The sequence below is a fragment of the Poecile atricapillus genome, chromosome Z (genome assembly GCF_030490865.1).
Source record: "Poecile atricapillus isolate bPoeAtr1 chromosome Z, bPoeAtr1.hap1, whole genome shotgun sequence".
In the NCBI taxonomy this organism is placed as follows: domain Eukaryota; kingdom Metazoa; phylum Chordata; class Aves; order Passeriformes; family Paridae; genus Poecile; species Poecile atricapillus.
This window is the reverse complement of record NC_081289.1, coordinates 36,802,191-36,815,878: the sequence shown is the minus strand read 5'-3', so window position 1 is coordinate 36,815,878 and position 13,688 is coordinate 36,802,191. Positions and strand designations below refer to the sequence as shown.

At 37.6% G+C, this 13,688-nt stretch overlaps 1 protein-coding gene across 3 annotated transcripts in view; it reads right to left on the bottom strand.

Moving 5' to 3' along the window:
• Positions 1-6,600: 6,600 nt before the first annotated feature.
• LOC131573468 (liprin-alpha-2-like) overlaps positions 6,601-13,688 on the bottom strand; it is a 281,397-nt gene continuing 274,309 nt past the window's right edge. For all 3 annotated transcript variants that reach the window (XM_058827455.1, XM_058827453.1, XM_058827454.1), the window contains 6 exons: positions 12,895-13,070; positions 11,948-12,045; positions 10,023-10,198; positions 9,860-9,928; positions 8,755-8,914; positions 6,601-7,134 (listed from right to left, as the gene is read on the bottom strand). In XM_058827455.1, coding sequence (XP_058683438.1) covers positions 7,076-7,134; positions 8,755-8,914; positions 9,860-9,928; positions 10,023-10,198; positions 11,948-12,045; positions 12,895-13,070 — 738 coding nt within the window. In that variant the 3' untranslated portion in view covers positions 6,601-7,075. The remainder of the gene's footprint in view (positions 7,135-8,754; positions 8,915-9,859; positions 9,929-10,022; positions 10,199-11,947; positions 12,046-12,894; positions 13,071-13,688) is intronic.

Below are 13,688 nucleotides of genomic sequence, written 5' to 3'. Positions count from 1 at the left end.
CCTGGAAAGTGATGGAATAAAGCACCAGATTGATGTAGGAGCTAAAAGGTGATAGGTTCCACTTAGCATGAACCTGGTGGCGCCTTGTGCCTGTGACACTTCTCTGGAGTTAGTGAGCTCTACCAGTTACGTAAGAACTCAATAAAATGTCCACGTGTTTTTTCACTAGGGACTGCAGAGAGCTGGGCCAGTCATGTTGAACCAGGTCATACAGTCATGCTAAAACAGCTCAGTTTGAGCCTGCGCTGTCCTTGTTTCTTGCAGAATCATTGCATAAGGTGCCCCACTCCCTCTCAGCCATTCGAAAATCACAATCTGAACAGGGAATAAAACATGCAAAGACTGAGTAAATGCTAATGATGCTTTATGGTAGATTTGCTAAATATACAGGTTGGAGATTTGAAAGTGGGAATAATTTTGCTCTTCAGCGGTGTGCTTGTAATTTTCTTTAACTTCTTATAGAAGTGGTAGATTCAAGTACAAAGGCTTTAACAGGGGGCCTATGCCAAGTAATGGACTGACTTGCAGAGACTTTTTCCTTTTCACAATGCTACAATGCTACAATTTAGCAACAGCCCAGCAGTTACAGAGCAAGAGGGAATTCCTGGGAGTTGTCAGAGGTGTATTTTTTGAATCAGTGAGACACTACAAAAGTCTTCTTATCACAGAGAAACTGTGGCACATTCACAGGATATGTGGCTGTTACTGTTGCAGTTGAAGGTGAGACAATGTTGTGTATGTTTGCTGTCCTTACCTTGGCTGTAGCCATTGTGTAATTGCAAGAGTGGCGGGGGTCTTCTGTCAGAAGACCCAGACAAAGAAAGGCATCTTATTGCAGCAATACCGTGTGTGAAAATTATTGTTTCATGGCCATTCTTTTGATTTCCAGAGGAGCCTTTTGCTGAGGAACTGCAATTGCAGAATGCTTTGTCTTAGCCAAGCTCAAGAGAGGGAGGAGTAGTTGCCCTTGGCTGTGCTGCCTAACAATCTGGGTATACTATCAAGAAAAACAAGCCTATTTAAGAAGGAGTAGGACAGCAGTAATTTCCTTAACTTTGTTTTTAGAGAGAAGCAACAAGTGGGTAGATTTGAATGGTCAGTGAGTTACTGAACTTTGGCTGTAAGAGGCAGATGTAGTAGTTATTCTCAGTGTACTGAAAGGGTTGGGGCCAAGTAGGCAACATTTAGCATAACCACAGTTTCTAGCTGCAGAGAGTAGAGCTTCAGCTTATGTGAGGGAGACAGGATGAATTAGGAGACTTGGTATGTTATTGGTATGTTATCTAAATCAAAACTGAAGTCACAATAATACTGTTTTAAATTCTTCTGGTCTGTTTTCTTCCACTGTGAAATATATAATTTGTGGGTGCTGTACTCCTGGGGCAGGGTAACTTCTGCACTGGTCATAATAACTGGCTCATTCTTTTCCCCAACACACTTAATTCCCCTTTGCCCTCTATGTTTTAGCATAGGCTGCAAAAGCAATTCTGTAAAGCAAGAGCTGGTGTTTATGAGGGAACACGTATTCACACAGTACTGCTGGCACTGACAGTAGCAGTGGCAGTGACAGTGTTTGCATTGCTTTACTTTGTGACATTCTGCACTAAAATAATCCAAAAGGAGGCTGAGGAAAGAGAATAATGTTGGTCAAGTCCAAGAGATGTGCATACAAGAGTCCTGATTTTCTACAGTTGTGTGCTATGACCATGCCAGCACTTTGTGCCCATCAGCAAGATCTGTGCTCCCTCTCGTGGCAGATTCTCATCAGTAACTCCATCGTAACTCATCGCTGTGAGTGCCAAAATGTGCTTATGCTTAGCTGTGAGAAGCATCTGGTTTCCAAACAATGCTACTACATAACAAACTTAATAGACTTAGGAACACAAATAGCACTGAATTCTTTTTTTTATTGACATTGGGGGAGAAAAATCTTTCACCATCTGATTGACCGAAGTTTGCCAAATAAAAATAGACAAAACAAATGTTTATGTACGTGCAAACATTGCAGATCAAACTGCTAAAAGAAATAACTAAAAGACAGGTCTTGAGCTAAGATCAAGCAGCAGAAAAATAGCAAATAGGTAATGACTATTAAGTAGGTCTTACTTTGAAACTTCCCATTTAAACAAAGAATAAACAACAATAACACCACCAAATAAAGCCACAGCAGGTAATAGTTGCTCTTCTAAACTTTTATACACTATATATTAATCACTCTGTCTTTCAGTTATTTCCTCTGATAAAACTGACTTCTGTGAAGTCTCAGCAAGGCCATCTTGGCTAAAAGCGTAACGTTAGACAGGAGCCTGTCTAATGCCCTGTTAGAATGAAGAAATGGTGGGGGTTGGCTTCTCTTTTCTTGCTTTTTCTTTGCTGAATAAATCTGGAAATAAGAATCTGATTCTATGCAAATATTAGATTTACTTTTCCAATGCTGGCTGGTGTTTGAAGATCCTGGAACGAAAAGGTGGCTCTTGGTACAGCAAGATTCCTCTTGGTCCACAGGTAACATAGAAGAAAGTTTTTGGTTTTTTTGTACAAATCATGTTTTATTAAATTGATTTTTATTTTTTTATAAACAGTTCTTCTGGGTTTGTTTGTTTTTAAGAGATGAGCCATCATGGTACATCTCTGTAGGTATCTAACATTTCCATTTTGTCTTTAGAGGTCCTTTTTGGCTTCAGTTCCAGGTTATGTCATTCTATTATACATCATCAGAGGCAGGTGTTCAGCTTTAAATATTGACAGATTTTTCTCAGTAGGAACATGTTGAAGCTTCTAACTCTGCTAAACATATTCATTTGACTGTTACAATCCAAAAACTGTAAAAATGGTGGAATGGAAAGATACAAACAGTATTATTGACACTGTATTGTCAAATGTTTGCACTGAGACCCCATGTACCATAGATTTTATTTTTAAAAAATCATATTTATATCCATTTACATAAGACTTACACATTTTAAAAGAAATACATACACAGTAAATACGTAAATGTCTAGTATTTTACAATAAAACAGATGTAACAATGTAAAGATGAGTGGCTTCATTTGATAAAAGCTTTGGATGTGCACTACTGTCAAATTTTTGATGACAGAGATGCTGAAAAAAGGGGGAAATTGTTTTGTTTTCTTTTTCTTTTTTTTAGTAATTTAGTTATTCTTCATTCTTGTTTTAAACTAACCAATACATGAAAGGAACATCATATCTGTTTGTATGATAAACCTTATGTGTTCTCTTCCCTATTAACCTGTTCTTGCTGAGAGTTTTAATGCTCTTTTCCTAAGTAGCGGTAGTGCACTTCAGGTAAAGTAGAAGAAAGAGATGACATCTAAGAGAAAAAAATAAACATTAATTAGCAAGATTCTATGATTCTAATTCAGTCTAAAGTGCAATGACAAGAGAAAGTATGGCACTAAGTAAGTAGTTTAGTAACTATGTTACTAAAAGATGGGTTTGGAGTATTCATGGCAGCCATGCATTTGTTCAGTTTTAGATCTGCAACATAAACTTACTAATAATTAATTTTAATCTTTTACTAATTGTCCTCAGTCAACACACTACTGCTTATGTTCATTTTATAGTTGTTTTCCTGCTATTTTGGTTCAGCACTGGAATTAGTTTCTTGCATCTGGAGATCTTTGCCTGTTTGGCACAAGACTAAACACACATTTTTCCATGTACAGACCTTGCTGATGTACTTTGTAGTTCTTCTTCCTAGTTCACTGTAGCTTGACAGCATTTACCTTTTTCACCCTGATAGTTTCTTTGCTATGGACCAGCTGCTTCCCAATTATCATTCTCATCTTTTTGGAATGCTGCTTCTCCATTTGTCTTTACAAATTCTCTTTGGAACCCTTGGTAAAGTACATAACTGATTTTGCCAAATCTCCTTTAGTATTTCATTAGAATAAAAGTTAAAGTAATATGTTCTATTGCTCCAGCCTGCAGCAAGAAATCTGTCCTGAATGACCCTTCTTGACTTAGCAATGACAAATGTTTTAGAAGTTAAAGGTGTTGGGAAAGCTTGGATATTATGAATGCCAAATCCACTGGCTGTGTAAAGGCATTGCAGCTATTCAGCTGGGCCACCACATCTAGCCACCACGGCAGAAAGCTTGATGTGTCCTGTGTCTCTAGTAAATTTCTTAACAACATTAAATGGCCAGCACCAACAGCCTTAATTGTTCTTAAATTTCTGATACTGAGTGCACTAAAACAGGCCTGTGCAGAGTGTGCTCATATAACTGTTCTGAGAATGTCTTCTCATGATTTCTGGCAGCTCATTGTGGTTTCAAAAAATGTTCAAAAAAACCCCACCTGAAATGCAATTTGAAAGCATATGAATGGGACACAGCTGCTCTGAAGAAACACTATAAATACACAGGAAGGTTGTACCAAACTGATGTTGTTGGCATAAACTGTTTTGAAATACAAGCCTTTGACAATCTGTGTAAAAGAATGTCTCACTCATAAGAGTAGCAGAATGCAAGAATCTGCAGCCCGCTGTGATCACTGGCCATCTGCATTTGTTCCACATGTAATCTCTTTTCCACTTTCTTTTAGGCCTGCTCTGTAGGCATGTTTTCCTTTACCATATGAAAAACTCCCTTATCTCGCTATTGTGTGGCAGCTTGTCCAGCTATCCCTCCCCTCTGCTGCTTAGTTCCTGGTTCTGTGCATGCAGATGCTATACCAGAGTATCACAGCTGCTGATGAGTCTAGGCAAAATGTTACAAAAGCCTGGGTCTCAGTCTAAGCTGGATCTGGAAAATTTCAGGAGGCATGTTGTAATGAATAATTTTCCCTCTTGTCCAAGTATCAATCAGCTCCTTTCACGGAAAAACTGTTAGGAAGTGTGCTGACAAAATCCTGAAAACTCCTCTGTTGCCCTTCAATCTGATATTCCCCTCTATAGGCAGTTTCTGTTTATGAATTCATTCTTCAGTTGCATGCAATCTGTTTTAAATTTTCAAGTTTCACATAGTATTGAAGGAAATATTTTCCCTGCATGTTGTTTGTTTGGCTGGTTGGTTGGTTTTTGTTTTGGGGTTTGTTTGTTGTTTTTGCGGAGGGGGAGGGCTGGGGTGTTGTTTTGATTTTCTATATAATGTACTGGAATCCAAAATTACTTTAACTTGCTTTTTGGTTTCTAACCTGCATGACATTTTGAAATTGCCCTTACAGAAAGTGCATGTACTAAAGATCTAGCTCACATCATCTTGTTCCTTCTCTAAAAGGTAAATGAGAAGAGAAATAGTAGTACATTACTGTCAGTTAACCCCATATTTACATATTTACATATTTAGCCTTTACAATGTAGATGCAAATTTGATATCCTTATAGATATCTCAAGCATTTAACATTAGGATGTAATTGGCAGAACAGTGGACAAGCAGCAAGTATTTATGTACTTGAAACACTACTAATACTCCAATAGAAATTGAAGTTAACTTGTATAGCTTGTATAACCTTATATGCACATCTTTTTGCTCAAAGTACATGCCTTCCATATATATATATATATTTCTAGTGTCAGAAAAGTCTGCTACTTTACTTTTGTTCGTGCTTTGCTACTTTTTTAGATACTTTAATATAGTGGGAATAAATAGTTTGGATAATTTAAAATTAATTTTTGTTAGCATATTGGTTTTCCATTTCTGCCTTTCTGCTCTCTCTTCAAGCCTCACCTCAAGTGCCTGGCCCATTACTGTTGGCCTAAGACATAGCTTGGTCATGCTTTATTGCTTACAACTCCCATTCTGAAGCACATAGAAAAGCTTTGTATCTCTGCCTTCAGTTCCTGTCACCACCGAACCCTGTGAGAGTCCTGTCACTGACTTGCTGATACAATACTGTGCTTAAATCTATACATGCATACACATAAAAAAAATTCAACAGTTCATGCACTTCATCATCATATTTGTAGAATCAGCTGCTAAGCTTTGCTTTTTCAGAAAAAACAAACCAAAGCAAAACCAACAAATAACCACACCTCCCCAGGCTTATTTTTTCAGAGGTGGCTCAAAGAGTTCCCTTTTTTACTGAGGGTAAGGTTTTATACTTTTGCAGTCTTTTGAAGGTCTGAAGATCTATGAATTAAGGCTCATGTCATCAGGAGGATCCTGAACAATCTACTTTTCCCACTGTTAACATGTGCTATTCCTAAGCGTTTTTTCAACCAACACAGAGTTAGTAAAATCTTGATGGCCCCAAATCTGTCCCAGTGTTGGGAATCAAAACAAAAAAACAACTTGCTTGTCTTGCCTGCAATATGCAGCAGCTATTGAAGCATGTTTGATGCCTGATGAGGTTTTGGTGATACTCCTATTTTTTTTTCCAGCTGCCTTGCAATTCCTCAGGTAACTAAATGAAAACTGTTTTACTGAGAAAATACTAGGATAAAATGGTGCCATATTGATGTAAGTACTCATCATGTGTGTATTTTTTCCAAAAGCTGGGATAAAATAGAAAACTGTATTTCCACAGAACTCTGGAACAGTGACTCTGTGATATTCATAGTCACACTCAAAAGATATATGGTGAAAAATTTAACATGAATTCCAATACTAAATCTGATCCGAAGTTGCATCCAGCTCAGATTATCCTTTCTTTGTCAATTCTGAATGATTTGAGAAGTGCAGGAACCTCTGTAATAGATAAATTTTCAAGATTTTCTGTATGGGTAAGTCTTGTTCTAACTTTATGCAGCTATCTGATGTTCCAAATTGAGACATAGCTTTAATTAGATTTAAAAAAAAAAAAAGTAAATCTCGTCTTCTTTGCTAGCATTGCTCCCCATTCCAGCTCCTAGCAGATCTCTTTCAAGTTCTTATGAAGTAGGTTCATTCCCTGTGCCTTCTCCCCAAAACACGGTTGGTAGCATCCTTCGGACTGAGCTTAAGACTGTTGTCATGACCCAGTGACCAGCCTAGCAAATCCTTAGTTACGTGCTCTGCTCCCTGCTGGTTTGTGCTTGGATAATGTGGGGTAGTGTACAGTTACAAAGAGCTTTCATGATGGCCCCTACAGAATACTCACAACAATTCAGTGCTGGCTTCTTTGCTAGGCCTTGTCAGCATGAGTATGTGCGAACTGTTGAGCTGTCTAACCTCTGCAGTCGTGATGAAGCAACTGCAAATTAGGAAGGAAAAAAAAAGGAAACAAACCAGAACCTTTTTAGCATCGTCAATAAAATATGTCAGTCTGTTTACCACTGGAATGGTGGCTGTTATATTGTTCTGTGGCTTTTTCTAATGTGATCTGGGCATGGCTTAGTTCAAAACTCGGCACTTCATAACGGCTGATGTACTGTTGGAGTCTGTCTAAAGTGAATACAGTTTAAAACTCAATTTTATCTTTATTTTGTTGTAAGTCCTAATGCTCTTACTTATCATGCTCTTTAAATACTATTGTGTTCTTACTGCCGGGAGATAGGAAGCCAAATCCTGGATGAAGATACAGGTCTTCAAAATTACTTCCCTTTAAAGCTACTGAGTTCAGTATACCCGGCTCAAGAATTAACTGTCTGGAAGACCTCAAGTAAATCACTAAATCTGCCTTGTGCCTTAGTTCCACATCTGTAAAATGAGAATATCATCTCATACATCATACAATGACTGGAAGATGATATCCATTAATGTTTATAATGTTTTAAAGTTTATAAGGTTATACATATATATATATATATATATATATATATACACACTGCAGTAATGTGGGCTATGGAAATGCCATGGAAGCCATGGAAGGTAGGAGTCAATGGAATTCAGTGATGCAATCAGTAAATTATTCCATCTGTAACTGCAGCTATAAAGTACTGTTTTTAAGGGTGAGAAACTTTACTGGAATTTAGATGGCTTTAAGGGAATTTAGGTGGCAATACTGTCATACCAAGTTCATTATCAAGTTACAGGATGTAATCTTTACAAGTCAGTGTACTAAATTGTTTGTAGACCTAAATCCTGTCTGATGATGAAATAAATGGCAGTATTTTAAATGGAGCATTTAAATACTGTGTACTAATATTTCTCAGAACTTCAGGCAGGTATACTAGGCTTTATCTTCCATATACCTGAAAGAATAGCCGTGATGGGATTTCTTTCCTCTGTCTGCTCTCTTACAATGGTTTTTAAATTTTACTTACTTTTTAATTATGATCTGCTTGTTAATTTTCCTCTCATTTCTGAGTTAGTGTATCTTTTAGAAATCAAAAGATTTCCAGAGAAAATTAATACTGGTATATAGTAACTCAATTAGTGCCTAAATTTCAGTATTTGCTAACTACTCATCTTCTGGTGACTGTTAGAAACTAAAGTTATTTGATGGTCAAGGCTAAGCTATTTAATTTAAAGACAGGAAAATAAAGGTGATAGCCCTTTCTAATTGCATTCTCTAAAACACACTCCACCTGCTGGAGAGGTTAAAAGGATGAAAAATTTGCTCAGATATTATATTCAGTCTAATTGAAAGTTAGTAAATTAATTCTTCTCTTTCTGATTGTTTCTTTTACAGATGTAGAATAGTGATATGGCCTTTTTTTGTATTTTAAACACTGTCAACTGAAGCAAACCTGAAAAAATCAATAATATGCCAAGTCAGTGCTTTTCCATTCCCTAATTCAACTCTCCCAGACTAGGTTCATCCTAGTTAAATGAACACAGTTGTGGTGCGAGACAGACGTGCATTAAATCAACTTGACGTGCCAGGACGAGCCTCGTGCTTTCCAAGAGAAGTGCAGAAACGAGCTCGTACCGTCACTGGGCATTTTCCGCGACTGCCCTGATGTGGTGGTGAGCCGGAACCCGGCTGGTAGCGTTTCGGAGGCGCCTGGCATCATGCTGATCCCGTGAACCTCGCGTGGAGGGAACTGCCGTCGCCAGGAGGGGCCACGCCTGAAGTTCTTGTCATCGCTCTGTCAACACAGAGTTGTGTTTGATAAAGCAAAAGGAAACTTTCTGATTAACTATCCTGCTGTGTGCTGTCTCTATCACTGCCCAATGTATTCCATAGCAACTACCCTGCTCTGTTGCACTGTAGCCAGTCACTGTAATGTTTGAGACATGCTTGTAAAAGTAAAAGCTTTAGAAATATTAAATGCTGGGGTGGAAATCTCTTCTTAAATCTTTGGCTCGATATAGGCAAGGGGGTTTAGTATCAGCTAAAGTAGAACTTTCTTACATAGTGACAGGAAGTGGTTTGTTATTGCATTAGGAGGCTTACATAAAGTACTAAAAAAGGATTAAACACTCATGTGCATGCACAGAATTCATAGGCATCTGACATCTTCAGCAAGTACTTAAAAATTTTATTTCTCCTCATGTGCAGAAGTCCAAGACTTAAACATTTTTGCACTGGACTCTTATGTTAAGATAAATAATTTCCGTAGTTGGATTTGAGATTCCTCTTCCCAGAAAACTGCCCCAAATCACACTCTATTAGTATTGATTAACTTTTAAGAACTTTGAAGAAAAAAAGCAATAAAGATCAAACTGCAAATCTACTTTTCTTCTTTATTTTTAATAAAGATGTGTTATAAAGAATAGACTGCACAGGCATCCCACCCACACACATTCTCCACCACCTGCTCTGGCCAGCAAAACTTCCACTCCATTCTGCATGTTTCCTCTCTGGAAAATGTTCATCTTAAGGTAAGAGTGCAGTGTCAGATTTAGCATCTGAGATGACACAAACATGTAGCCAAACTGAGGTTTCTTTAAAAACCTTGATGGGTATTCCTAAGTTTGTTTTTTAAGCTGTAACTGACTCTTTTTAACAATGTGAAAATTACATCTCTTCATGCATTCAATTTAATGTTTTACTGTGATATTTTATAAATACTGAAAATAAAATTAATTACTTCCTCAAGTCGTCTTTCAGTTCCTAGTGCTAAAAGGTTGTTGTATTCTCTCTCAAGGATCTGCCGTGCCTAGAGATACCAAAGTAAACAATTAAAATGGTTGAAGACAAATAAAAGGTAATAATGGGTACAGATTAACCAGAAGTAGCGTAAGCAAACTTGCCTGTGTGTTTTGTGTTGGAATCTGTAATAATAAAGCTAAACTGCTGTAGTCAAAGTTTTCATCCAGTGCTATAAGTGAGCCATGTACACCACTTTCTAGAATATTATTTGCATATTCTCGGAGGCCAATGGCTTGTATCCAGCGTATGACTCGATCATTGCTCCATACCAGCACATCTGTAAGGACATAATACCAGGTCAGTCTCCTGATACCTGATAACTTCCAAATTGTACAGGCTGTGTGTGTAGCTGTGCATGCACTGGGGATGTCTTACTGCTTTATTTCATACATACATTCACTATTCATATAGCTTTAGTACCTCCTATTCCAAAACCTACGTGATTAACTATCTTCAAGTAATAATGTTTCCAAAGGAGAAATGTGCTTCCAGAGGGGATCTCCATAATGCAGTTCCTTCCACTTCCTATATATACCTTTTCAACTTGTAGGCAAGATTTTACAGTGCAAAGGCACAGGAGAAATATCCATTCCTCAAGGTTTCACTTGGGAGTTTTGTATTAAACATTTTGGGAGTTGTGTCAGCACCTATCATATACTAACATGCCATAAAGTAAAAGATCAGTTCACAATTTTAGAGACAAACTATTTTTAGTAAAGAAAGCTGGTAGAGTTAAAATCCATACCAATTATAAAGCTGAGGCAATAAAATGAGCTAGGAAACAATTTCTGAGGATTTGGCTGTTCTGAAAAAGTATTCTGCCCTGCCTGTAAATTTAAAAAAAAAAATTCCTTATGCTGATCTTTATAGTTGTAAGTGGGAGACATAGTACTGAGTTTTCTTTACAAAGTGATGAGGCTTCTTCTTGAACCTTTACAAGTCCAGCTGCTGTGGCTGTTCTGGGAGGAGGATTTCTCCATTGCCTGGCTGAGAGCATCTTGCTTTTTGGGGTCAGGATCAGCTGAAACACGGTGGCAGGCAGAGACCAAATCCCACCTGTGACCATGAATAACTGACCCATTCATGACAAGGTGAAGGAGGCTATGAATTCTTACCCTTCTCCTATCAGGAGCCAGCACTGAAGCCACAGCAGAATTTGAGACCAATACCCAATTCCCCTATGTCAGTCTCCAGCTAGACCCACTTGGCTGACTGGCACTGATGCCTGTACATCCAAGGCAGTCTGCATTAGTGCATACCATCATCTGCCTTGAGCAAATGTGCACTGTCACTGTAGCCCTTCAACTCTCTTTTTTAGCTCTTCTAATCAGCATTGTGCTTGAGAAATGCTAACTGCTGTAGTCACTAGAGCTGGGAAAGCTCAAAGGAATCAAAGAATTCATTTCTGATAGTTGAAAAAAACCCAGCCACCCTAATTGTTATATATAAAAAGAACCATGCAGTGAGCCTGCAACTGCTCTAGAGAGCTTTACACAGAAAAAAATCTTCAGAATCAGCTGTGAAATCTAATAAGGCCCATTTTGTAAGGAACTATTCTTATGTACCAATCATCTGCCTCAGTGGTCACCCCTCCAAACAGCTTTTTATATGATACATTCTGATGTAAGAAATCCAAGGCAAGGGCTTTCAAAAGCTGGAGCATAGTGTTAGGGTCCTGAGTGCTCCTATTTTTTTGTGTTTCCCCCAGCACATCCCACTGAGCTGGACACTGTTTGTCCTTCTGCTTCTGAGCCTGAAAGAAGTTCAGATAAGATCCATACCCAAAATTCAATTTAGCAAAATGTATGTGTCAAACCACCATTCAGAATTGCAGCCCAAATTTAGCAAAGTACTTAACTGTGCCTAATTTAAGGTGCCAGGATATGTCCTGAAGAAAGATGGACTTATGTTAGTTTTGCTTAAAGCACATGCTTAAATGCTTTGCTAAAATGGCATGACAATGGGTTAACAGTGTGAAGCTTCAAAAGAAATAACATTCCCAGTATTCATTCCCAGGAACTATCACCTTTTATTTCATGCTGACTCATTTCTCTTCGCTTTTCCAGTTCTTTTCTATCATAATTCAACCTCTTTAAACACATGATTCCATATTGCAAGCTTGTTCTGTTATTTAAAGAGAAACATTTACAGAGTTAATAAAGATCATTTTGAAGATGGGAACATTATGTAGGATGTATTTCCTGCACTTCACATGAGGTATTTCATAGTGCCCATGTCAGAAATCTTGAGAAGAGAGGGGAGAGCAAAACCAGTAAAAAAACTCCACAGACTTCAGGAATGAAATGGAAAAAACCAAAATGAGTATGTTTGAATAACTGTTTTAGCATAAGAACTCAAAGCATTAAAAGCAGTGTTCAGAAAAGGTCAGCCCTTGTGAGCTGTGAAATGTTTTGTCAAATCAGGCTTTAAAAAAAGTGACAAATCAGACAGCATATTAAAAAGAAATCCACTTCTTGTCACATAAACCTCATTCTCCCTAAAGTTTAAATGCCCTTATTTCCATAATTCCCATTTAGCTTCCTAGCTATATCCCTAGGTAACCCAACAACTGTCACATTGCTTGTACTGTTAACAGCTTTTATGTGCTACACACAATAGCTTTTCATTATTATGAGATCTCAGAGCTTTGAAGCTTAGTCTAACACTTTCTGATACTTCACACCACTTAAATTATTACTGTTTCTGTATTGTCAAGGGTCTATTGATATATTAATGGTTCCCTGCTCATTACGAAATTTATCTGTACGAGTATCTTGGTTTTGAGACACATAATTGCAATGTGGTTGCTGTTACTAAAGGAATCTCTCTCAATTCAGAATTCTGACAGTCAGCCCTCTCTTTTTTGTGTGTTTTTCCATACCAAAACAACAGAAAATGTTTATTCTGTGCAGCACTGAGCACTAGAGCAGACACATAAGTATTTTTGTAAGTGTAGTCTTTATGCCAACATACCGATGAAAACTATCCACCATTTTTAGGTGCACACGCAGATCTTTCTTTGTCAGGTGGTCTAACATCCTCGCATCTACCAGGCATTCCATAAAATAACTTCGGTACTGAGGTAAGCCCAGACTGGGGAGCCATTCATTACCTATCCATTCATGGTTCATATCACCATAAGCCAGGGTCTACAGAGAGAAGAAAACAGAGAGGGAGAAAAAATTCTTGAGTTTGTTCAAGACTACACCACAGACTGAGGACAAAATATGTCTAAAATAAAAAAAAAAATAAAAATAATGTTTAAAAAAATAATTATGTCTAAAAACAAGAGTAGTTCTGTTTTTGCTTTGTTTTAACATTGGAAGAGGGAGACAATATAGCTAATATCTCATAGGGTGAGATATTTGTTATGGATACCAGTTTCACATGTTGTACCTTGTTTTCTTACGTAAGTTTTAAGGAATTTTTTTCAACTTTGAGATTTAAATGCAAGCAAACTTGTTACACAATCCAAATATGTGTGTTTCATAATCTGATTTGCTTTCAATTGACCTTCTAGAATATTTATGCCAGGCAAAACCAGAACTGTGAACTGGTAATGCAACCATGGCTCCGGGGAATCCACTGAGGCTTGTTACTGTTTGTGGGGAGAAGAATTTCATAAATAGGGTCTAATGACACTTCATGGCTACACACCTGAAGTCCTTTAGAGACTAAAACTTAATTTCAGTTACTTGGCACTCAAGCTTACATTTAAATGAGATATTTTCAGCTGTGAACAGTTTAAACCTAAATCCATCATATAT